General features: G+C 39.1%; 5 protein-coding genes across 6 annotated transcripts; 1 reads left to right on the forward strand and 4 right to left on the reverse strand.

Moving 5' to 3' along the window:
• Positions 1–78: 78 nt before the first annotated feature.
• On the reverse strand, positions 79–1763 carry LOC114522501. Its single transcript, XM_028543195.1, has 2 exons — positions 230–1763; positions 79–142 (listed from the first exon to the last, which is right to left on the reverse strand). Exon 1 carries the CDS (start codon positions 1641–1643, stop codon positions 504–506), a length of 1140 nt encoding a protein of 379 aa, XP_028398996.1. The 5' UTR covers positions 1644–1763; the 3' UTR covers positions 79–142; positions 230–503.
• Positions 1764–1932: 169 nt separating this feature from the next.
• Positions 1933–6568, reverse strand: LOC114522717. The gene is made up of 2 exons (XM_028543459.1): positions 6320–6568; positions 1933–6232 (listed from the first exon to the last, which is right to left on the reverse strand). Exon 2 carries the CDS (start codon positions 6064–6066, stop codon positions 1933–1935), a length of 4134 nt encoding a protein of 1377 aa, XP_028399260.1. The 5' UTR covers positions 6067–6232; positions 6320–6568.
• A 370-nt stretch (positions 6569–6938) lies between these two features.
• Positions 6939–9300, forward strand: LOC114522504 (CAP-Gly domain-containing linker protein 1-like). The gene is made up of 6 exons (XM_028543197.1): positions 6939–7549; positions 7886–7961; positions 8083–8173; positions 8248–8315; positions 8479–8645; positions 8719–9300. The coding sequence occupies exons 1-6, from the start codon at positions 7199–7201 to the stop codon at positions 8857–8859; spliced, it is 894 nt and encodes a 297-aa protein (XP_028398998.1). The 5' UTR covers positions 6939–7198; the 3' UTR covers positions 8860–9300.
• LOC114522497 (E3 ubiquitin-protein ligase BRE1-like) lies at positions 9225–12292 on the reverse strand. The gene is made up of 6 exons (XM_028543190.1): positions 12079–12292; positions 11706–11915; positions 11268–11343; positions 11031–11121; positions 10746–10888; positions 9225–10533 (listed from the first exon to the last, which is right to left on the reverse strand). Exons 1-6 carry the CDS (start codon positions 12205–12207, stop codon positions 9419–9421), a joined length of 1764 nt encoding a protein of 587 aa, XP_028398991.1. The 5' UTR covers positions 12208–12292; the 3' UTR covers positions 9225–9418.
• LOC114522488 (exocyst complex component 2-like) lies at positions 12079–20407 on the reverse strand. Of its 2 annotated transcripts, XM_028543179.1 has the most exons (28): positions 20175–20407; positions 19536–19706; positions 19327–19459; positions 19112–19155; positions 18970–19039; positions 18757–18881; positions 18544–18624; positions 18289–18434; positions 18071–18142; positions 17914–17995; positions 17708–17810; positions 17348–17460; positions 17198–17272; positions 16783–16916; positions 16609–16671; positions 16350–16501; positions 16113–16240; positions 15913–15986; positions 15544–15678; positions 15222–15286; positions 14975–15053; positions 14763–14879; positions 13908–14105; positions 13639–13764; positions 13369–13430; positions 13051–13110; positions 12615–12960; positions 12079–12118 (listed from the first exon to the last, which is right to left on the reverse strand). In XM_028543179.1, the coding sequence occupies exons 1-27, from the start codon at positions 20284–20286 to the stop codon at positions 12873–12875; spliced, it is 2808 nt and encodes a 935-aa protein (XP_028398980.1). In that variant the 5' UTR covers positions 20287–20407; the 3' UTR covers positions 12079–12118; positions 12615–12872. The 2 variants fall into 2 exon arrangements, with proteins under 2 accessions (XP_028398980.1, XP_028398981.1); XM_028543180.1 differs by lacking the exon at positions 18071–18142.
• Positions 20408–20749: the final 342 nt, after the last annotated feature.

Genomic DNA, 20749 nt, shown 5'->3' on the forward strand with positions numbered 1-20749 from the left:
TAATTGCGATGATCATACTTCAGGATGCAATGAAGATGGGTCAAAAATACAACAAATGTGATATTGATGTTTAATCGGTGTTTCCAATGGGCAAAACCACGCTCAACACCGTAGAGATTTTCGTAATATTTATTTATATATTCTAAAATGATTGCGTTTGATTAGATTACATTATATTATTGATTGGTGAATAAAGAACTTAACACATTACAAATAAAGATTATAGTACCTGAAGAGTGGGTCTCTACGGCTTGAAACAGCACTTCATTTCATTTCATACACAAGCTATATGCTCAATATCAAACTCAAATCTCTTTGTTCTTATCCTAATATATATAACTGTCCCGAATCAAATTACAAATCAACGCATATCCTATTGCAAGCAAATCAAGTTGAATCAAAGTATAATCAAGATAAATTAAATATGACGTAACAAATATAATTAATAATATGTAAAGTTTTGTCCGAAGGTGGGCTGTCCGAAACAACCCTCCGGGCCACGATCAGGACTCTTCTTCTAAGATTGGACAGCATTTCTGTACCGATCGTTTGTACTCTCCGTTCTTTGTCTTCAACTTCACGTTTCGTATCACACCGTCCTTGCCAGGAAAGACTTCGATTACTCGGGCTAGGTTCCATTTTCCCCTGGCGAGGTTGTCATCCACTACCAAAACGATATCGCCGCATTTGAACTGTCGCTCTTTCCGTTTCCACTTCGTTCGTCGCATCAGCGTTTGAAGGTATTCTCTCTGGAACCGGGTCCAAAATTGCTGCACCAATGACTGGGTGTACTCAAACCTTTTACGGTTGTTCTTCACTTCCGTAAATGGGCCTTGTGGAATATCAACGGTCGCTCGACCAAGGATGAAGTGGTTGGGTGTCAAGGGCTGAAGGTCGTTGGCGTCGTCTGAGGGGTATCCGAGAGGGCGGCTGTTGACGAGGCACTGTACTTCTGCAAAAACCGTCGACATCTCGTTCCAAGACAATGTCTGCTGACCAACTATCACTTTCAAAGCGGACTTTGTCTGTTTGACCATGCTTTCGAAAACTCCTCCCTGATGAGGACTCAGAGGAGTGTTGAATAGCCATTTGAACTTATGGCTCACAGAAAAATCTTCCATTTGTCGTCTTCCTTCTTTGAAAAGCTCACGTAGCTCTTTCTCAGCTCCAACAAATGATGTCCCATTGTCCGAGATAACGGTGGCGGGCCACCCGTGGTGGGCTGCAAAACGTCGCAGGGCGTGGAGAAAAGCGTCAGTGGAAAGATCTTGGACAATTTCTAGGTGTATGGCACGAACCGTCGTGCAGGTGAAAACTGCTCCCCAAGCCTTGATTTTCTTATTTCTACCGTACTTGAGATAGAATGGGCCAAATAGATCCACGCCAGTGACTGAGAAGGGTGGAGAAAACAACTTTAGCCTTTCTGGGGGTAAGTCAGCCATGAGTGTGGTGTAAGGATACTGCCTTAATTTACGACAAGTGACGCAATCTTTAACAATCTTTTTTACCAGGTTTCTGCCACGGACAATCCAGAATTTCCGTCGTGTCTCGCACAGGGTACGTTCACGACCCGCGTGGAATACTCGGTTGTGGGAATCTTTGGCAACTAATTTCGACACGACGTGGTCTGCTGGTAGGAGCATAGGATGGGTTTCGTCGTACGATAAAGGCGAGTGCTTCAGTCGTCCTCCAACACGAATGATTTCGTCCTTTTCAAAGGGGGCTAATTCTTGATAGCGTTCTTTCCAGTTTTTTAATTGCTGTTGGGCGACTTGATCCAATACTGTTCGGCTGATTCTATTTCCTTGGGAAGAAGCGGGCCTTGTACTCGACTTCGAGACTTCGCATTATTGATGAAGCGCAGGCAATAGGCTAAGACGCGACATAATTTCTGCCAGTTTGAAAATCTGGATGGGTCGATGATGGGACCTTTCACAGGTTGCAACGTAAATAACGGTTTGTTGACCTTCGTTTCGGGTACTCTGGAAATGTTTCCTTGACTTCGGTTGGCCAATGTTCTGGACACTCTCTTAGGAACAACGGGCCATTCATCCAACGCTCGTTCATCTCATGGACCGCAATGCCACGACTAAGGTCGTCAGCTGGATTAAGGTCTGTTGGAACATACCGCCAAACGTCGGGCTCCCAGGTGCTTTGGATTTCTGCGACACGTACGCCAACAAACGATTTGAGTAAAGTGGATTCCGAACGTAGCCATGCAAGTACTATCATGGAGTCTGACCATAACGTCACTCTTATAGGTTTGATTTTGAACTCATCGTAGATGGTTTTTGCTAATCTTGTCGCTAACAAGGCCGCCATCAATTCCAGTCGTGGAATAGTCGTTTGGCGTAATGGGGCAACTCTGGCCTTGGCGGAGATGAGGCGTACTTCTGTCCTTCCAGATGACGAGGACCAAACTAGATACGCTGCTGCTCCATATGCGAGGACGCTGGCGTCAGCGAATACATGCAACTCTGGTGAACCAATGGGTGATGGTGGTTGTAGGCATCGAGGAAACTGTATGGTCTTTAATTCTTCGATCTCCGCAAACAACTTTCTCCAGGTCAATTGCATTTCCTTTGGCAGTGGATCGTCCCAATCGAATTTTTTCATCTTCCAAATCTCTTGAAGACCAATTCTCGCTTTAATAGTCACAACCGACGCAAGACCTAAAGGGTCGAACAATCTTGAGATGTTGGACAGGATCACTCGCTTGGTGTATGGCTCTGCTTGTGTCACCTTCACTTCGAAATGTATGGTATCCGTCACTGGATTCCAAGAAACTCCTAGCGCTTTGACTCCTTGCTCTCCATCTAAATTGAATTGGTTATTTTCCTTGACGCTTTCTTTAGGGTTGGAAGTTTCGGTGGTTGGAAGGGAAACAGGATTTAACTGGGACGTCACTTTGGTAACTTTAGACACACGATCTCGCACTTCCTTCGAAGAACAATGCCACTCTTTGATTGGGAAACTGCCAGTATTCAAAATCTTCTCGATATCAGAGATTCTCTGGATAGCGTCTGTGTTTGACGGGCACGAGTGAAGCAGGTCGTCGACGTATCTGTCACGCTCGATGATTTTTGATGCTTCTGGAGTAGTCTCTCGATGTTCCTCAGCTATCTTTAACATAACAAAGCTCGCCATATCTGGCGATGGTTTATCGCCAAAGGTAACTCGAAGGAGAACATAGGTTGACGGTTCTCGAGACGTTTCCATGTCTCTCCAAAGGAATCTGTGGACCTGACAATCACTTTCCGGTAATAAGACTTGTAGGAACATCTTCGAAATGTCCCCAGCAAACGCGACTGCTTCTTCTCTGAAGCGGAGTAGAACACCAAGCAAATTCCCGATTAGACATGGACCTTTGTACAGCAAAGAGTTCAGTGAAACTCCTTGGTAGGGGGATGCAGGATCAAACACAATCCGCAGAGGAGTGCTCCTTTTCTCTGGGCGATACACACCATGGTGAGGCAGGTAATACACAGGGCCTTTCGTATTCTTGATCTCTAGATCCGTCAATCTCCGTGCCCATCCATTCTTTTCATACTCAAGAATGGCGTTCGCGTAACTCTTGGCTTTACTGGGATTTCTTGCTAAGCTTCTTTCAAGGGATTCGAGGCGTCGTTTTGCAAGTGGGTAGTTGTTTGGAAGGTTGGCCGGATCTCTCTTCCAAGGGAGGCCGATCACGTATCTTCCACCGAGCCTTTTACACGATGATTCAAACAAATCCACTGCTTTCTTTCCTTCTCTGGTCATGGTTTCTTCTGGACAGCTACACTCAGGCGCTCGCACTCCGACTGTTTCAAACTGATAGAACTTCTCTAGGTCAATCTTCCGAGCAAAATTCAAGTAGCTCATGCTTGGGTTTCGCGTGGCGGAGTCCGGGCCGATGACATACCATCCCAATCTCGTTCGTTTGGCGATAGGCTGGAAAGGAGAACCTTGTCTAACTTCGTTCTCCGCGTGGAGATGGCTATACTGCACCCCGAGGATGAGGTCTACCCGACCAGCACGATGTGGAAACTCTATGTCGCTAAGGTGATCGAATGACTTTAACCAGTTACGGTTGAGCGCAGGGATACTGATGACGGTTTGGTCTAACTCGTGGGCTTCAATAGGGTAAGATTCTCTTCCGCTAAGTGGCGAAATCCAAAACTTGACTCTTCTACTGTCATTCTGGGTGATACGTTTGCCGCCAACAACGGCTATGTCAACTCGTTCTCGTTGTCCTTGCAGTCCCAGTGACTTCGCGAAATCCTTGCGAATTACCGTAGTACCGGCGCCGCTATCAACGAGCACATTCCCTTCTAGAACTCTTCCGTTTGCGGATTTAAATTGGACTCTTACAACGGGCATAATACTGTCGCTATCGAGTGCTGATGTTGCTGAACTGAGTGGTGCTGGAGGAGGTTCGGTGTTCGGGTGGAGTCGTTGGTGATGAAAACGAGAACAACCGTCTATACCACATTTTGTTTTGGACTTGCATTCTCTAGTCAGATGACCGCGATTCAAACAAGAAAAGCACAACCGTTGATTTTTAGCGTGCTGAATTCTTTGATCCGTTGTGCAATTAGAAAAGGTCGGACATTCAACAACACGATGCTCTTCTGAACATACGTAACATTTCAACGGTTTCTTAGAGTTCCCTTGATTAAAGTAAACACCATTTCTTTCTCGGGCTGGCTTTCGAGAACTAAAGTTATAAATGTCTCCAAAATCTGGATCGAATTCGGCTTTTACGCGCTTTCTGAGGAATTTACTGATGTGCTCGAGGGACGGGCTTTCCCCCCTTTCTCTAAGGCCGGACGCGACGTCTTTCCACTTATGAACAAGGTGATCGGGTAATCTCATTATAATCTTGCGGAGATTGTCGGTAGCATTGACGTCTGATAAATGATTAATTTGTTTCAAAGTCGCTACGCAATTTACAACGTCGAAAGACAGTTCTTGTAACGCTTGTCTATCGTTACCTTTGATCCTTTGCTCGTCAATCAATTTTGTAATATACGCTCTTGCTATAACGCTTGGCTGGCCAAACTGTTCCTTAATGATTTTGAGCGCTGTTGCGTACATAGTTCCCTGTGAGCCTAATCCGCTTATAGTACGCTCAGCCTTTCCGGTTACATGCATTTTCAGTTGCGCCATTCTCACGTCGTCAGACAGATGTGGCTTATCGTGTATAAGCAATTTGAAACGGTCGATAAATTCAACGTACTTAAGTGGATCTCCGTCATATTTCATTAACTTTATACTTGGAATATCTTTACTAGCTTCTAGTTTATATAACGCTTCTGCTATAGACATTTTTGAAACTTCGGTAGGCAGAACTGTTTCTTTAAACTCAATTAAATCATCTATCCAACTGTCAAAGGATTGCCGCGATGACAGGTTAACTTGTAGATCGAGTTTCGAAAGGCCGCCGGCGCTGACTTGCTCTCGGTTTTGCGTTGTTAAATCACTAGTTAAATTCCGCGGATTGTCTAATTCCGTATTATCTACGCTACTGTTGATTACCAACTCGCTGTTTTCAGTCGTTTCCCTGGTTTCGATCTGTACGGTCGAGAGTTCCTCAGGGAGATTTTGATGTAATTCTACACTATTGCCTCCGGCTGCTATATTTTCGCTGTTGCTAGCTGACTGTCCCGAAATCTGTTTACTAGTTGAAGACGTTGTGTTAGCGTGTTGTGGCACAGGAACGGACTGAATGTAGTGTTCAACATATTCTTCCATATCGTAAAAGTCTTTGATCAAATTATCTTCCCAACTGTCCATGGCTGAGGTTTGACTCTCGTCAGCAAACTCATATAACTCAGCATGACACTCACGCGCTAACTCAAAGTCCTTGCGGATTTCTATCATTTCTTTCTCGACTCGTTTACGCATCTCCGGGCCCTGGTCGATAAGCTTTCTTACTCTATTAATGGTTCGAGTCATCTTACCTCGTTGAAGTGCGCGCTTTTTCTTTATCTTGCTCATTTGCGGGTTTAACTCACCAACGCCATGTGTTACTGTCGTCTCTTGTGATACTTCACCTACGCCACTTTGGCCTTCTTCGTCGCTCATGATTTCACCCAATAAACACGATAATTCGCCTGCTATCTCGGCACCAGATTGTACTACAGTCCTTTTTTGAACATCTCAACGTGTTAACCAATCTTCAGAACTTGTTTCCAATGGGCAAAACCACGCTCAACACCGTAGAGATTTTCGTAATATTTATTTATATATTCTAAAATGATTGCGTTTGATTAGATTACATTATATTATTGATTGGTGAATAAAGAACTTAACACATTACAAATAAAGATTATAGTACCTGAAGAGTGGGTCTCTACGGCTTGAAACAGCACTTCATTTCATTTCATACACAAGCTATATGCTCAATATCAAACTCAAATCTCTTTGTTCTTATCCTAATATATATAACTGTCCCGAATCAAATTACAAATCAACGCATATCCTATTGCAAGCAAATCAAGTTGAATCAAAGTATAATCAAGATAAATTAAATATGACGTAACAAATATAATTAATAATATGTAAAGTTTTGTCCGAAGGTGGGCTGTCCGAAACAATCGGTTTCGATATTTGCCTACTTCAAATACTTTTTTCAATATTCAAGGAGTCAACCATCACGATTAGTTTTAAACTTTTAATCACTCGCTGCCCTTCGACGACAACATAAAATATCAAAAACTTACGTGAAATGCTTGCAAAATCCACTTGACAAACCAAACAAATTGACATCTTTGAGGCTTTCTGTATATAACTCTGTCAATTCCACGTGGAACGCCTTTGAGGCTTTGACACTTCACTTGACAGCCTACCCAGCCGTATAAATTAGTATTACTATCATTAAAATATTAACTTCTTGTAATATAAACACGTGAAAACTTGCTGTAACTTCCAATGTTTGTACTGTACGATGAAACGATTGAAACCCGATATTCGCACGGTGTTTAGACCATTTCACGTGCTGTCTTTTTTTGAGAAAACATAAATTATTCATCTATTCAAACTTTCATACCAATTCACAATACAATGGCTTTCTAATTATAGACTTCCTTCCACGTCGACAAGCAGTGAGTTAGGAGTCTACTGCTACAGATGCTTTAGAGCTCTCAAAGAGAAAGTATTAATTGTTAAAGACGTTTAATTATAACACCACCGCCGTTCCTGACCCACGACTGCAAATATGGATCCAAACGTACAGACCAAAACACCGAAAAATCGCCGAGCGAAGTTTATTATCATCGGGCTTATTGTTGTAATATGCATCTTGTCTTTCCAACTTTACAGAATAAACAAGATAAAGAAACAGTTGGTTATAAGAAAGTCTTTTCTCATCAATAAACTTTACGAATGTCGGGTTTCTTCCGAAAAAATGGAAGGAAAATTTAAGGAGAAACGCGCACAAAATGAACAATTAAAGAAGACCATAGCCACTAAACAAGAAGCATACGAAGAAATGTCAGCCAAATACAATGAGTTGGAAACGTCGTTGAATAAAAAAACAGAAGAATTGACAACGTTAAAGAAAAAAGCAGTGAGTAGAGAAGTTAGAGAACTTGATATTGCGACAATTAGGAAGTAATTTGCAACAAATTTGCAAAATGGAACAGAAATTGCAACAAAGTTTACATAGCTCTTGTCTGCAGAGCCGAATTTCTGTTTATAGCTGCAAATTAGATAGTTGATTTTAATATTGCAACAATTGACCGTTTTTCAAAATAAAATAATCGTTTTGATCATTATCAGGCAATATTTGAAGCTAGATATTAGCAAAATATACTGACATCTTTGGCATTCTTTGCTCAATGCAATTAAGAAAAATAGAAATTTTTTTGTGAGATGTCTTTTGTCATGAATTTTTCTCATATAGGATGACAGTAAGAAGGACCTCTCCAACATACAACAAGAGTATGACAGTGCAATGTCGTCAATAAAATCCATGCAAGGTACATGGAGTTTGGTGGATTACCATGAACTCTGAAATCTGAATTTTATTGGAAATCCATTGATATATATCACTAATTAGTAAATGTAACAGCAAGTGCCTTAACACAACTTTTTACTTAGGTCAACTTGATGAGACAATCAAAGTTTGTGATAAGCACAAAGAGGCCACTCGGTCTTTGAATGAAAGTACTGCACAAATAATGCATAAGCTGTAAGTTCATGGTAATATTGTTTATAATTTACAATTTTACAATTTAACAATTTCACAAATGCTTTCTATACTAGAGAAGTATGTAACCAAGATATGGCAAATTTGCAAAGAGACAGAACAGAAATGCAACAGAAGAGAGCAGGTACAGTTTATTTGTGTTTGATAAAAAAAAAACAACATCAGGGTTTTGTAATGTTTTCTTTAGGGGTTGAGAGTAACTGCTGAGATGCCGATGCAACTGATAGCAGCAGATTTAAATTTACCCTTCAAAAGATAATTTAATAATAAATTATTTTGCAATTCAGGTTTAGAGAGGAATCAACAAGCTCTACAAAGTGAAATTGAACAAATGAGAAAGAGTGCATCAGCTGCGGACCAAACACGAAGATCTTTGGTCCAAAAACCACTTCAGCAAACAAGTGTGGTGAAGACAACACCATCGGCTTACAAACGACAAAGCACAAAATCACCGGTAAATTTTCTTTTAAAAATTACAAAAATGTTTTGTCCAAATTAGGTTTGTCATATTTTACTTTTCTTAACAGGTAAACAATGATTCAAAAAGTTCACAGAATGAAGAAGGGGCTAGTACAAGTCAATTAACCAACAAATCAAGTGCTTCTGCTCCAAGGGCTATTGTACCAACCCAGTCTCGAAACAAACGAAAGAGTGGTCAGTTGTCCTAAAAAGCATGCTGAACGGTTATCCAACTAGTGAGCTACAAATTACAACTTGGTTTTACTCACGTGGATTGATCTATATGATAATTAAGTTAATTAGTACTTAGGAACTATGAAGTGTTTATAAATATTGAGAACTTGCAAGCTAACTTAAACTTTGTAGCATAATTGGCATTATGGACTAGAAAAGACAAAGTCAATGTAAACTTCCTATGATTCCAAACATTTTGAAAAGACAAAGTCAATGTAAACTTTCTATGATTCCAAACATTTTCTGATCAACTGCTTGATTTCATTTAATGTAAAATCATTTAGACATGTGTAGTTTGTAACTTTTTTGTATTACTATTTATTTATTTTACTAACACTGCTGTATGTTGGTACAAATTGTCGTTTTAAATTGAGTCATAAACATTTGTGCACTAAATTACAAAACCATGGTGCGACCCACTAATACTTTAAATAAATTAACACTTGAACTATGTTTAATCTATATGTGATTGGTCAACTAATTTGGTTTTTCTAACCCCCCCTGCTTTTCCCCTTAGCAACCCCCCCCCCCTAATCAAGAGTCAGTTTTACTAGTAGTAATGACAGTGTTTTGTTTAGTATCATCATCTAAATGTTCACCATACACTTTAGGTGACTGCAAAGTTTTTATGTTCATAGTTAATTTATCATCAATTTCAGGAAATACTGGTAGAGCATACCTTCCATTTCCCATGTCAGAATTACCTTCTTTCACTCCTCCTTCATTTTCCCTTTTCATCTTTTCAATTTCTCTTTTTCCTTCAATCATTTCATCCTTGACTCGACTTTCTTCCAGTCTTCCTTCCTTCCCTTTGTTCATGTCCTCACCTTCTGTTTGCCCTTCAAACTTTTCCTCCTTGTCTGTATTTGGGCTTTCTCTCTTTGGATTTTCATTTTCTAACACACCATCTCTATCAGCATTAGTTTCTCCCTCCTTTTCTTCACTTCTAATTTGTCTGTTCTTGCCTCCATCTTCAAAGTTTTCCTCTTCATTTGCTCCTTGTTGAACGTTTTCGATGGGTTTGTTTTGAGCAAAATGCTCATTGGTTAAATCAATGTTAGAACCATCTCGAGATTTCCCAATAAAGCTGCTCTTTCTTGTAGAAATTGTATCTGTTTTGTTTAGGTTTTCAGCATTATCTACCATGCCTCTTGCTACAGTCACATTGTGAGAATAATTCTCTACTTTTGAGATATTTCTATCATTTGAACTTTCTACTAAAACTCTTGAGACATTCCCATTACGCATGATTTCCGATGCACTATCTGTTTTGTTCAGGTTTTCAGCATTATCTACCATGACTCTTGCTACAGTCACACTGTCAGAATACTTCTTTACTTTTGAGATATTTCTATCATTTAAATTCTCTACTAAAACTCTCGAAACATTCCTATTAGGCATGATTTCTGATGCACTCTGGTTTTTGTCCAAGGCAGATGTGGTTATCTCTTGATCTAAACTGCTTGAAGTTGTTGGTTGTTCGGAATCTTTGTGACTCTTCTTTGCAACTTTTGGCCTCTTGGAATCAGTACGATGACGAAATTTGTTACGTAAATGTGTTAAATCTTCAGATACTTTATGTGTGGGTTGTTCTTCAGTTTCTTGTCCGTGTGGTTGATGAGTCATCACCCTGCGGGCAGCATAACTTTCTAAATATTAATGATACAACAAACACACACTAGAATATATCCAGCTTCAGGCGAAAAACCAGCTGTAAAAGTTTTAAGGCATTTTTTTCATTCCATAGTAAATGCTTTTCACAAAGGACCATGCTTTTTACAAAGGAATCGTCCAACCTCGTGCACAAGCCAGGGTCTTTATCTCTTCTTCATTGCCCTGGTTTGCAAAGTCAAAACCCTACCTTTGATTTTCTGTTTTATGCTTTCTTGGATAACTTCATTTTTCCTAGTCAAATCACCAACTTTTGTACGAAGAATGTTGTTCTCTTTCTTCAATCTCTTCGAGTCATCATCAAGAGATGCTCTTTTAGATTGTTCCTTCTCTCTGTAACATTTGATAAGAAGATAATTCAAGGGTTTGGGCATACAGGCAGGAGGATACCTCCTAAAGCATTATGCTATTTGCTATTGCCATTCAAAAATTTAAAACCATCAGTGCTTATAAAAAAAAACTATCCAAATCTTACAGATCATCTTGAAGTTTCTCATTTTCCTCCGTAAGCTTTGTATTCTCCTTTTTCAATTTCTTATGGTCCACCATCAAGTGGTCAGCTTTTACTGCAAATATCGGTACAAATATTGCAAAAATTCTCTGTAGATTGCAACTACACCAACTATGTTTGATCATACCATAATACCCAGTCTTTTATTTGCCAGACACCCAACCATAAAGTTGTACCTTACTACAGACTGACAGACAATACCTGATAGTTTAGTCAGCGTATCTTTGGAATTGGATACAGATTCACTGAGTGCTATAATTTCTGATTTATGCTCATCCTAAAACACAATAATCAATTGAATTTCCCAGGCTATGTATGTTCACAAAGGATTAAGGACTGATGGTATGCACAACTTTAGTGAAAAACATTTTGTACTCAGTGGCAAACCAGGATCCATAACAACCTTCTGTCTACCTCATTCTGATTGCCTTATTAGCCCCTACCATATATGCTGTGAAGACAGTGCGGTAACTAGAAAGATAATTGGGGGGGGGGTGAATATTCATATATTCAGTTCTGCCTGACAGATTTCTTTAATTTTCTTTTATAAGTGCAATAGCTCACAAAAGAAATCCACCAGGCAGAACTGAATATATCAAGATATAGTTCCCCAATTAACGTTCTGGAATGCAAACATACAGCCAACTTATGAAGCTTTTTAATATCGGTGTTTTTTCCTTCCAGCTCAGATCTCATTTCTGCCAGTTTCGTTTGCTTTTCCCCCAATTTTGTATGTTTCAGATAGTTCTCCTCTTCCAACTGTTTGATGCGGATATCTTTCTTTTCGAGTTTTTCCAAAGCATCTTTGACAAGCACCTTGTTCTTCTCTTTGCTGACTTTCAACGCTTCCTGTCAACCAAACATCCAGAAAACTTAGGACATATATTGCAAGTGCAAACAAAACGTTTTCGCTTTAAAACGTTTGGCTTACAGATCAGCAGCTTTGGATACATAATAGCCCGGAAATATTTCGCTAAACGATTGAATTGACAAAGAATTTTATGGCACCCACCTTCAATATAGTCGAACCCCTTTCAAGATTGTAATTTTTACTGCGAAGGTTAAAAATGTGATAAAATGTTATCATGAAGACTACTGCAGCTGCGATGACGTAGGGTGGAAATCGACTAAATGAATTCATTTCTCGCGAAAAACAACAAATATTTCAAGAAATTTCAAAGGTCCAACATTTTGAAACAAGTGCCACGACTTCGATAATTAGTGTCACCCCGATTCGCCGTTAACTGACGTTTATCGCCGCCTGCTTGCCGAAAAAAATGGCGCAATTGCGCGCGACTTTAAAAGCGGGTAAAGAAATCATGCACATCAATGCCACTTGATCAATGCTGGTTAGTTTAACCCTGGGTTAAAGCAAATCTTTACATGAAATCTTTTCTAATCGCTTGTTTACAAAGTTGAATATCTTTTTTCATCAATATTTTCTGGAGCGATAGAAATAATATTTTCTAAAGTTATAAAAGGAACAGTGTTTCAGAAGCACATAGACTAAAATACTTTATTAAAATTTACCCCAGGGTAAGCGCTAACCTGGCTTTGAATAGCTCATAACTGGTCTCTGATAAACATTACACAAGCTTCAACGCATTCATAAACGCTTTAATTTCTTAAAATTCAATTCTGATAGAGTTCTATAAAGTACAAAAATAATTTTAGATGCTGAGATATGTACAAATTTGAAAAATGCATAGAATAGGGCGAATTAGGTAGTCGTTTAATGCACTAAATTAAAAGCGATAAATCCAGATAACTCGTTATTCATAACTTATTTGCTTCATTTTTTATCCGTCACGTATCCAGAGAGTCATTTTCTTCAAAACATAAAAGTTGAAAGTTCGTTTTTGCCTTAAATTCCTCTAAGAGTCGGTCAATTTCTCTACAAAAAACGGACGTAAAATGTTTATGAATAACTTGGATAATATACTTCAAGTAGGGAAATATATTCATCAATATTTGTTCGTCTTACTTTTGGTGTTCCTCTTTACTTATTGCAGGGATGCAACGGAAAGAATTATCTAGAAAAGATCTGTAAAAATGTGTTTGTAAGTGGGAAATTAAAAGGGATGTGCAGGTGGGAGATTAGGAAGTGTTTTGTGGAAGAAAAATAGTTTTGTTTATTGAGGAGTAGATGATGTTTGTGAAAAATTAGAGGATGAATTGAACGGAAGATTTAAGATTGAAAAACAAGTATTCGTGATTAGTAGATTTGTTTGTGGATGAGAGATTAGGCGTTTGTGAGTAAAGGATTCAGAACTTCCTGAATTGCTCTGTTGGCATAAAATACCTTGATTTCTCTGTGAGCCAGTTGCCCAGTGCTTCTCCAAGTGCTTTTAGTTCCAGGCGAGCCTGAAGACGAATGAAAGCTGTTGAGTATTAGAGTACTAACAAAACCTGCCAATGCAATCACCACGCAATATCATTATTGCAAAAGGAAAGAAGATACTAATTCAAATCTCATACCAAGTTATCACTGATATTACCCCATAAAATGCCAGGCAAAGATCAATCTTCACTCCACATTACCTGATTTTCAACAACACTGAACATTCTTTACCTGAACAATTCCGTTCGTAGTGTATTTCCCCTTGAAATTTTTGAACAACTTGTAAATTGCTTCAGTCAGGATTTCCGTCAACCGAGAGAGAACCCTGGGCACAAATGAAGCCGAGACAGAAAACACCTAGAAACAAGAAGAATGACGTCATAAATGATGATGCAAGCGATTGTTTGTATTCGTACTAACAGCGTTAGGCGATATGTACATTAGTGTACTCATTGTATCCCCTCCAGTCCCGCAAATAACCAAGATTTCCCGAGACGAACCTGTGCATGTATTATAACAAGTTCAAGAATGACTGCTTTGATATAATCACGTGCATCAGTTGGCTGTAAACATCGACCCCAGCTGAAATCTCCAGCAAACATTCCCGTCTTGATTCTGGCAACCAGCGGCTCGCTTTTCAGTTCAATATAAGCGTTGAATATTCGATTTTCGAGTGTCGTAATCTCGCTTTTAAATGACTGCAAGAACAAGAATGAAGTTATTTTTCTTTTAGAACAGCTAAGTATTGATAAAGCTACAAAATACTAGATCAATAAGAGATGATCCTTACTGGACCTCTAGGAAGAACAGTTTAGAACTGATAGAGCTATCCAGTATAAATAAAGTTAGTTTAGTTTAGGTTTTCTCCTGTAGTTACACTGGATCAATAAGAGATGATCCTTACTGGACCTCTAGGAAGAACAGTTTAGAACTGATAGAGCTATCCAGTATAAATAAAGTTAGTTTAGTTTAGGTTTTCTCCTGTAGTTACACTGGATCAATAAGAGATGATCCTTACTGGACCTCTAGGAAGAACAGTTTAGAACTGATAGAGCTATCCAGTATAAATAAAGTTAGTTTAGTTTAGGTTTTCTCCTGTAGTTACACTGGATCAATAAGAGATGATCCTTACTGGACCTCTAGGAAGAACAGTTTAGAACTGATAGAGCTATTCAGTATAAATAAAGTTAGTTTAGTTTAGGTTTTCTCCTGTAGTTACACTGGAGAGGTGATCCTTACAGGTCCTCAATAGCGTGAACACAGAGAATTGGGCTTTGGTATCCGAATGTACAGACACCAAACGCCGAAATATACGAGGACCACGAATGAATCAATACTATCAGCAATCTACTCACTGGAAGTAAATTTTCAAGTCCAGCATGTCCGTTACTTTGATAGGTTGAGACAATCTTCAGCAGAACACTGTCACGAAGATAGGAACAACAGCTAAGAACTATCAGGAAACGTTCATCCTATAGAACAAAGAAAACCTTTAGTCTTCCTTCTTTTGTGAGGCCTGTAGCTTCACGTACAGCTCCAACGTAGAAACGAAATGAACCAACATTACCCGGGCAGGTGAGTTAATCGAGCTCATCGAGTGAACGTCTTCTTTAGAATCAAAACTTCCATAGTGATGTCGACTTGAACTGAAAAACATATTTTGATTTCTCGAATATCACACGTACGAATATCAAAATCATATAGTGACCATTACATTTACCACTACGTCGTATTACATTATCATCGACCGGCTGTACAAAGCCTGGATGATGAAACTATCCATCAAGCTTGGTATAAAAAGAAGGATTATTTACACAGATATCTTGTCGAGTTCTTCGTCGGATGGAAAGCCAAGGTGCTCCAAACTTTCAATCACAGCCTTAAAGTTGATAAAATCGTTCGTAAAGTATGAGAGATGAGAACTAAATCAACATAGGGGCTAAAGTGTACTGGCTAAGAAAATGAACTAAAACTTTAGCAAGCTGTAGGACAAAGAACTAATATAAAAACTAGGATAACTTGCAGAGGTGAAACAACTACGATGTCTTGTGGTTTTGAGCCCAGCCGAGTTACATTTAGGTTTAGTTATCCAATGCGAATGAAGCTCAGTTTAGTCTTTATATGTCATCTGCAAACCTGAAGCATTTTGAGAAAGAGGTCGTTCATCTCCCGCTGGATCTGTTCACCCTTCTCCCCCCCGAATGTTGCCTCGCCAATGACATCTTTAAGCACGTGAAGAATATCAATGACTATTGTCTCGAACGTTATTGGCTGGAAAAAGAAGAGAAGACTGATTACAGCTTTCATGAAGGGGGGGGGAGGGCTCAGGCACGTCTGACGCAGGGGGTACGGATTTCTCCAGGAGGGGGGGGGGCGTAATTCTGCGACCAAAAATGATATAGATTGACAATTGATCTCACAGTATGAACTTGCGAAGTTCAGTCCTTTTACCCGCGGTGTGTTTAAATTTTTAATGCAATTGAATTGAATAAGAAATGTACTTACCAAAATCGTTATCACACAACCAATACTGATCGTTTCCTTGGACCAATCCTCGTTTTGATAAAGATTTCTGATTTCTAAAGGAATCAATTGCGGTAAGATTCAAGCATGCTTGAACGACTGACTCTGATCTAAACTGATATCAATAGGCTGTCAACATTCAGTAGAACCTGAGGTCGGCCAAACTCCAAAGGTCGTCTCACCTTCGACGGCGTTCTCCATAAGACATCGAGTGGAAAGAAACTGCAGATCTTCTAATGATAACTGGACTGGCTTCAATGCCTCAACAGAAGTCTTACCGCATTGAGTTTTCAGCGTACTATAACATCGCCTGTTGGTGAGAAAACAATCCTGTTATTGACTCTATAACCTAACAGGGAAACATTCGGAGGGGGTGGGTAAAGTGTACACCATAACTTTGCCAACCACATCGACCTTACCTTACAAATTTGACACATTTTGGCAACCACGGAGTAATTTCCTCACGGCGACAACTCCATTGCGTTTTCTTGTCTGATTCACGCTTGTAAACGCCCACGAATACTTCTTCGATGTAGTCTAAGTACCGCCCAGTAATCTCACCCACCATTGTCTTGAGGTAGAGAAACATAAAATCAAATTAGTTTACTCTGGTTAGTTTAATGCATTTTTTTAAAACTGTTTTTCTCAGAGCTTCACAAAGGAAACTAAACGGTGTACCTGAAATTCGAGTTTTCTTTCATCGGGCGGAACAAACGATGGTTTCTCAGGGTCCATATTTTCCTGTTACGAAACGGAAAATTTGATGTACCAGTAAAAGTAGTTTTAATTTGGAAAATAACTGAAAGGTATTAAACCTTGTCAGAACCAACTTTTAAAACTTGATTCCCAAACCTTATGAAACAGGCTTCCACTTATGTATTCGTTTCCAAGTTTCCAAAGATCAGGCAAACTCTCAGCTAAGATGTCGGACAGTTCTTCAACAAAGATGACTGCTTGCAGAGGAGCGTGACCTTTAGACCCCCAGCCTGATAAAAATGTACATGTTTTTACGATTCAATACTAACAGAAATAATCGAAAATGTCAACATATTTCGACCTAAGGTCTCTTATCAGTTGGTACAAGAACTCTGCTGAATGGAGTATTTGGTTGAATTGTCAAATAGGCTCTTTCCCACGGAACATTTTTGTATTAACAAATGTACATGTAGGTATACCAAACGTACAAGTTCAGCTTGTTATATTCAACGTATTTCATTTGAAATGTTGCACAGAGAGAGCCCAATGCCAAACAGAGTTTGTACATTACCTCCGTAATTATCCACAGACTCTCGTCTGGGGCTATGATACAATGGCACAGGTAACGCTCCAGCACCACGGACCTCTAAATGAAGTCGTTATAAACGATAAATCTTGAGTTTCACGTTGCGCAAGAAAAGCAAGTTTTGCATAAACGTACTTTTACTCAGATGGTCCGAGCGACAATTTTCCAGCAAACCTAAAAGCCATTTATGTTGGTTCATAAGACAGTCCCAGGCCACGTCGCCGGGAGAGTCTAAACCAATCACGTATCTAGAAATGCATAAAAAATATATCCTGATTCCATGGTAGAAAGATCTATCTGATGGTAGAAAGACAACACAAACCATATGCAGCCTTGCAAACAATGTTCATTTGTAAGGTTACGTCATTGTACATTAATACAATGATGTAACCAACTGATTATCAACATTGTTTGCAAGGCTGCCTGTGGGCAAAGTGTCCTTGGACATAAGTATTCAATCTCCACATACAAAATAATGTGAATAACTTGCCGTACTTGATATATCTCCTCATATCCTTCAAGGGTATTGGTAGAAATGATAAACAACTTCGTAGCTGATTTCGAAATTTCTCAACTTTACTCTCCACTTCTTCCAAAACTAAAACACATAAAAAAGGTGTGATTCTAAACTCAGGATTACAGGAATGCTCTGAAAAACAAGCAGCTGAATCCCATAGTGAAGGTGCTGATAGGCATGGTACCTTTCTTGAAAACAATTGGTGCATTATCTGAAACAAGCGACTTGGCCTTTGAGTAATCATTGACAACCATTTCATAGTCACCCTGCAAGGAAAGAGGGCAAAGTTGCAGGACTTGATCTTTCCGTGATACCAACCCAATAACTACCATACCCATTACCAAATAACCATAATCACTAGCACCATCAAAACTACCATAACTCTCCACCATAACTCTCCACCATGTCCAGTACTTTAAAAACAGATACCATCATCAGAAACACCACTACCACCAGTGTAGTTACCATAATCAGTCAATATTACTATTGCCACAATACAATACAGCCACCATAACCACAATAAATCATACTAATATTTCACGCCATCAAAAACATTCACCTGGTTTATATTCTTCTCAATAATTTGTGGTAAGTTGAACAATGATCTAAATCGATGTAAAACACTCAAGGCGTTTCTCATAGTGTCAGCATCATCTTTGCGTCGTAAGACATCTTGGAATAGTGCATCCGCATGTTTACTGGCACCTAATAATAATATCATTGCATGTGTGTCATTATGGATTGTAAAACACAATGTTGCATGTACAAATGCATATGAAGAGATGTGCAATTCACTGTAAAATATGCTGCCTACCTTGCAAATACGAGCCTAATGCTTCTGCCAATGAGCCTCCCTTGCTTCCACTTTGATCTTTCAGCATTTCCCTTTGAACAGCTAAAAAAAGACCTCTTGATTCAATCATCTGATTTAAATACATCACAAAAATATTTAGCTGCAGACAATTTGGCAACTTCAAAGCCACTGGTTAAGATGAAGGCACAACAAAAAAGGTTGCTTCAAACACACCAGTTAGAGTTTCTTCTGCATCAATGAAGGTTGCAATATTTTCTTTGACAAATGCAAGTGGTCCAGTAGCTCTTCTTGATTCTTCTTTCTTCAGATATTCCAAACCCTCTTTCAGTTGCTTAAACCTTAAACAGTTGAAAGATAAACTTGTCGAGGGTAATATCACAAACAGAAGACTGGTATTCTTACACAAAAGTTTAACATTTTGCTTACTTGACATCAGAGTGCTTTCTTAGAAGAAATGCAGCTGGTATGAAATCAACACTCATTGTGTTTTCGCAGCCTAAATCAAGAACAAAACTCAAAATGCACTCATGGAAAGTTTCAGATAAACTGTAGCATCTTTTAAACTTACCTTCAGGATAAAATTCATCGATATTCTCTTCAACATGTCTTTTCCTGAAACAAAACACATTTAAGCAAAGCCACATGTAACTTAAAGATTACTCAAAAGCTTGCCAACTCACAAGTAATGCACCCAGTTAACCTCATCAATTAAAATGAATTATACAGTACATAACTAGTATATATCAATACATATATAAATACTCATGCCCATATTATGAATACCTGCTCGGCTCTTTGATGATTCCAAGGGGATCTTGATATCCAGATGACTTAACTGTTGAGTGACCATGACTGCTTGTGTGTAAGTCTTCAGGTGGTATCTCGTCAATCCAAATAGCAGACTCCTCAAGAGGACCTAGATATCAGAGGTAAAAATCAACCACATGTTGTATAAACTTGTATGTAGAATGGACTAGCATATTGAAGCTTACCTGGATTGAATGGTATTGCATTAAACTGCACTGTACATGTCCCTACGCCTCCAGCCTTTGTTTTCAAGATTACGTTTCCTTTCCCGTCACCTTGGCCAGTCCTTGCTATGACTTTGCTCGGAGATTTCCATTCTGCCGACAACAAACAGTTCACACCACAGATTGTGAGGCCTGGAATAAAAACATAGTTATCAAAACAATGAATATGATTTGTTTTGCAGCATGATCAACCACAAGTTGTGGCCAAACCACATGAGGTGATAATGAAGATGGTTGCATTTGCTACATTGATACCAGTAGGTGTATAGGGCCAAAGGTGGGGTCAAATTACTTAAAATTTTAAATTCACTTAGTCATGCATAATTGATAACTTCTCTACCAATATTGATAGAGAAACCTAGCATTTAAAACCCTCAAGTTTCATTGTACATTCAAGTAGCATCTTAAAAATCATTGATTGGCATATGAGATTATTAAAATAACATGTACTGTAGACGCAAATATGTTCCAACATAAATAGCTTTGACAAATACATTTACACGTGTACATAGAAAACAGTCCGACATTCAAAGCAATCCACAAGTGCCAGCTATTTCAAAACTATGCTACAAACGTCTTCAATATGACAATCGTTCATACCGATGAGATCTGATGCCCTCGCCCCAAAATTTTCCCCTCTGATGATGACTTTCGTTCCTGGTTTCCCCTCCTTTGGACTGATCCCTGTCACAACTGGAGGTGGACGCGGCATTTTTTTCGAGCTGATAAACAATATTTCACATCTCCAAAGAAACAAAACTTGCGTCTTGTCGAAATGGAAAGATTTAAAGCAAATTTTCGACCAACTTCTCAGTTCAAGTGAGTCAAATTGCAGTTTCTGCTAAATGCTAATAGTAATTAATTCCTTGTCACCAGTCTTTGAAAGTGCGTATTTTCCACGCCGTTTTCACTCCGATGAACACCAGCAGATGTAACATTTGGTGATTGTTTCGCAAACAATTAAGTTTTCAGACCATGCAAAATATCTGGTACTCTTTGGACTAGCAAAACGCCTTAATCTTCAAAGCTTAATGTCTATCAAATCTTCTCGCACTTTCCTGGTTTAAAGTAGGGAACGTATTGTTGAAGTAATTGGATTCAACTTTGCTTTAAATGCATGCAATAATCCAGGATATATACACCAGCTTTATGCTCTTTCAATAAGCACAGAATGC

The sequence above is a fragment of the Dendronephthya gigantea genome, unplaced genomic scaffold (genome assembly GCF_004324835.1).
Source record: "Dendronephthya gigantea isolate DGI-Jeju-01 unplaced genomic scaffold, DenGig_1.0 000023F, whole genome shotgun sequence".
NCBI lineage: Eukaryota > Metazoa > Cnidaria > Anthozoa > Malacalcyonacea > Nephtheidae > Dendronephthya > Dendronephthya gigantea.

What these genes read in the sequence shown, in the direction of transcription:
- LOC114522488 (XM_028543179.1), bottom strand. Translation starts at nt 20,286, where the DNA reads ATGCCGCGTCCACCTCCAGTTGTGACAGGGATCAGTCCAAAGGAGGGG. An exon ending in ACCAATTGTTTTCAAGAAAG is followed by an intron (nt 17,811 to 17,913) that starts GTACCATGCCTA and finishes TATGTGTTTTAG; the next exon opens with TTTTGGAAGAAGTGGAGAGT. An exon ending in GTGGAAGCCTGTTTCATAAG is followed by an intron (nt 16,672 to 16,782) that starts GTTTGGGAATCA and finishes GTTTCGTAACAG; the next exon opens with GAAAATATGGACCCTGAGAA.
- LOC114522717 (XM_028543459.1), bottom strand. Translation starts at nt 6,066, where the DNA reads ATGAGCGACGAAGAAGGCCAAAGTGGCGTAGGTGAAGTATCACAAGAG.
- LOC114522501 (XM_028543195.1), bottom strand. Translation starts at nt 1,643, where the DNA reads ATGCTCCTACCAGCAGACCACGTCGTGTCGAAATTAGTTGCCAAAGAT.
- LOC114522504 (XM_028543197.1), top strand. Translation starts at nt 7,199, where the DNA reads ATGGATCCAAACGTACAGACCAAAACACCGAAAAATCGCCGAGCGAAG. An exon ending in CAACGTTAAAGAAAAAAGCA is followed by an intron (nt 7,550 to 7,885) that starts GTGAGTAGAGAA and finishes TTTCTCATATAG; the next exon opens with GATGACAGTAAGAAGGACCT. An exon ending in GACAAAGCACAAAATCACCG is followed by an intron (nt 8,646 to 8,718) that starts GTAAATTTTCTT and finishes TTTTCTTAACAG; the next exon opens with GTAAACAATGATTCAAAAAG.
- LOC114522497 (XM_028543190.1), bottom strand. Translation starts at nt 12,207, where the DNA reads ATGAATTCATTTAGTCGATTTCCACCCTACGTCATCGCAGCTGCAGTA. An exon ending in TACGCTGACTAAACTATCAG is followed by an intron (nt 11,122 to 11,267) that starts GTATTGTCTGTC and finishes CGATATTTGCAG; the next exon opens with TAAAAGCTGACCACTTGATG. An exon ending in GAGAAACTTCAAGATGATCT is followed by an intron (nt 10,889 to 11,030) that starts GTAAGATTTGGA and finishes CAAATGTTACAG; the next exon opens with AGAGAAGGAACAATCTAAAA.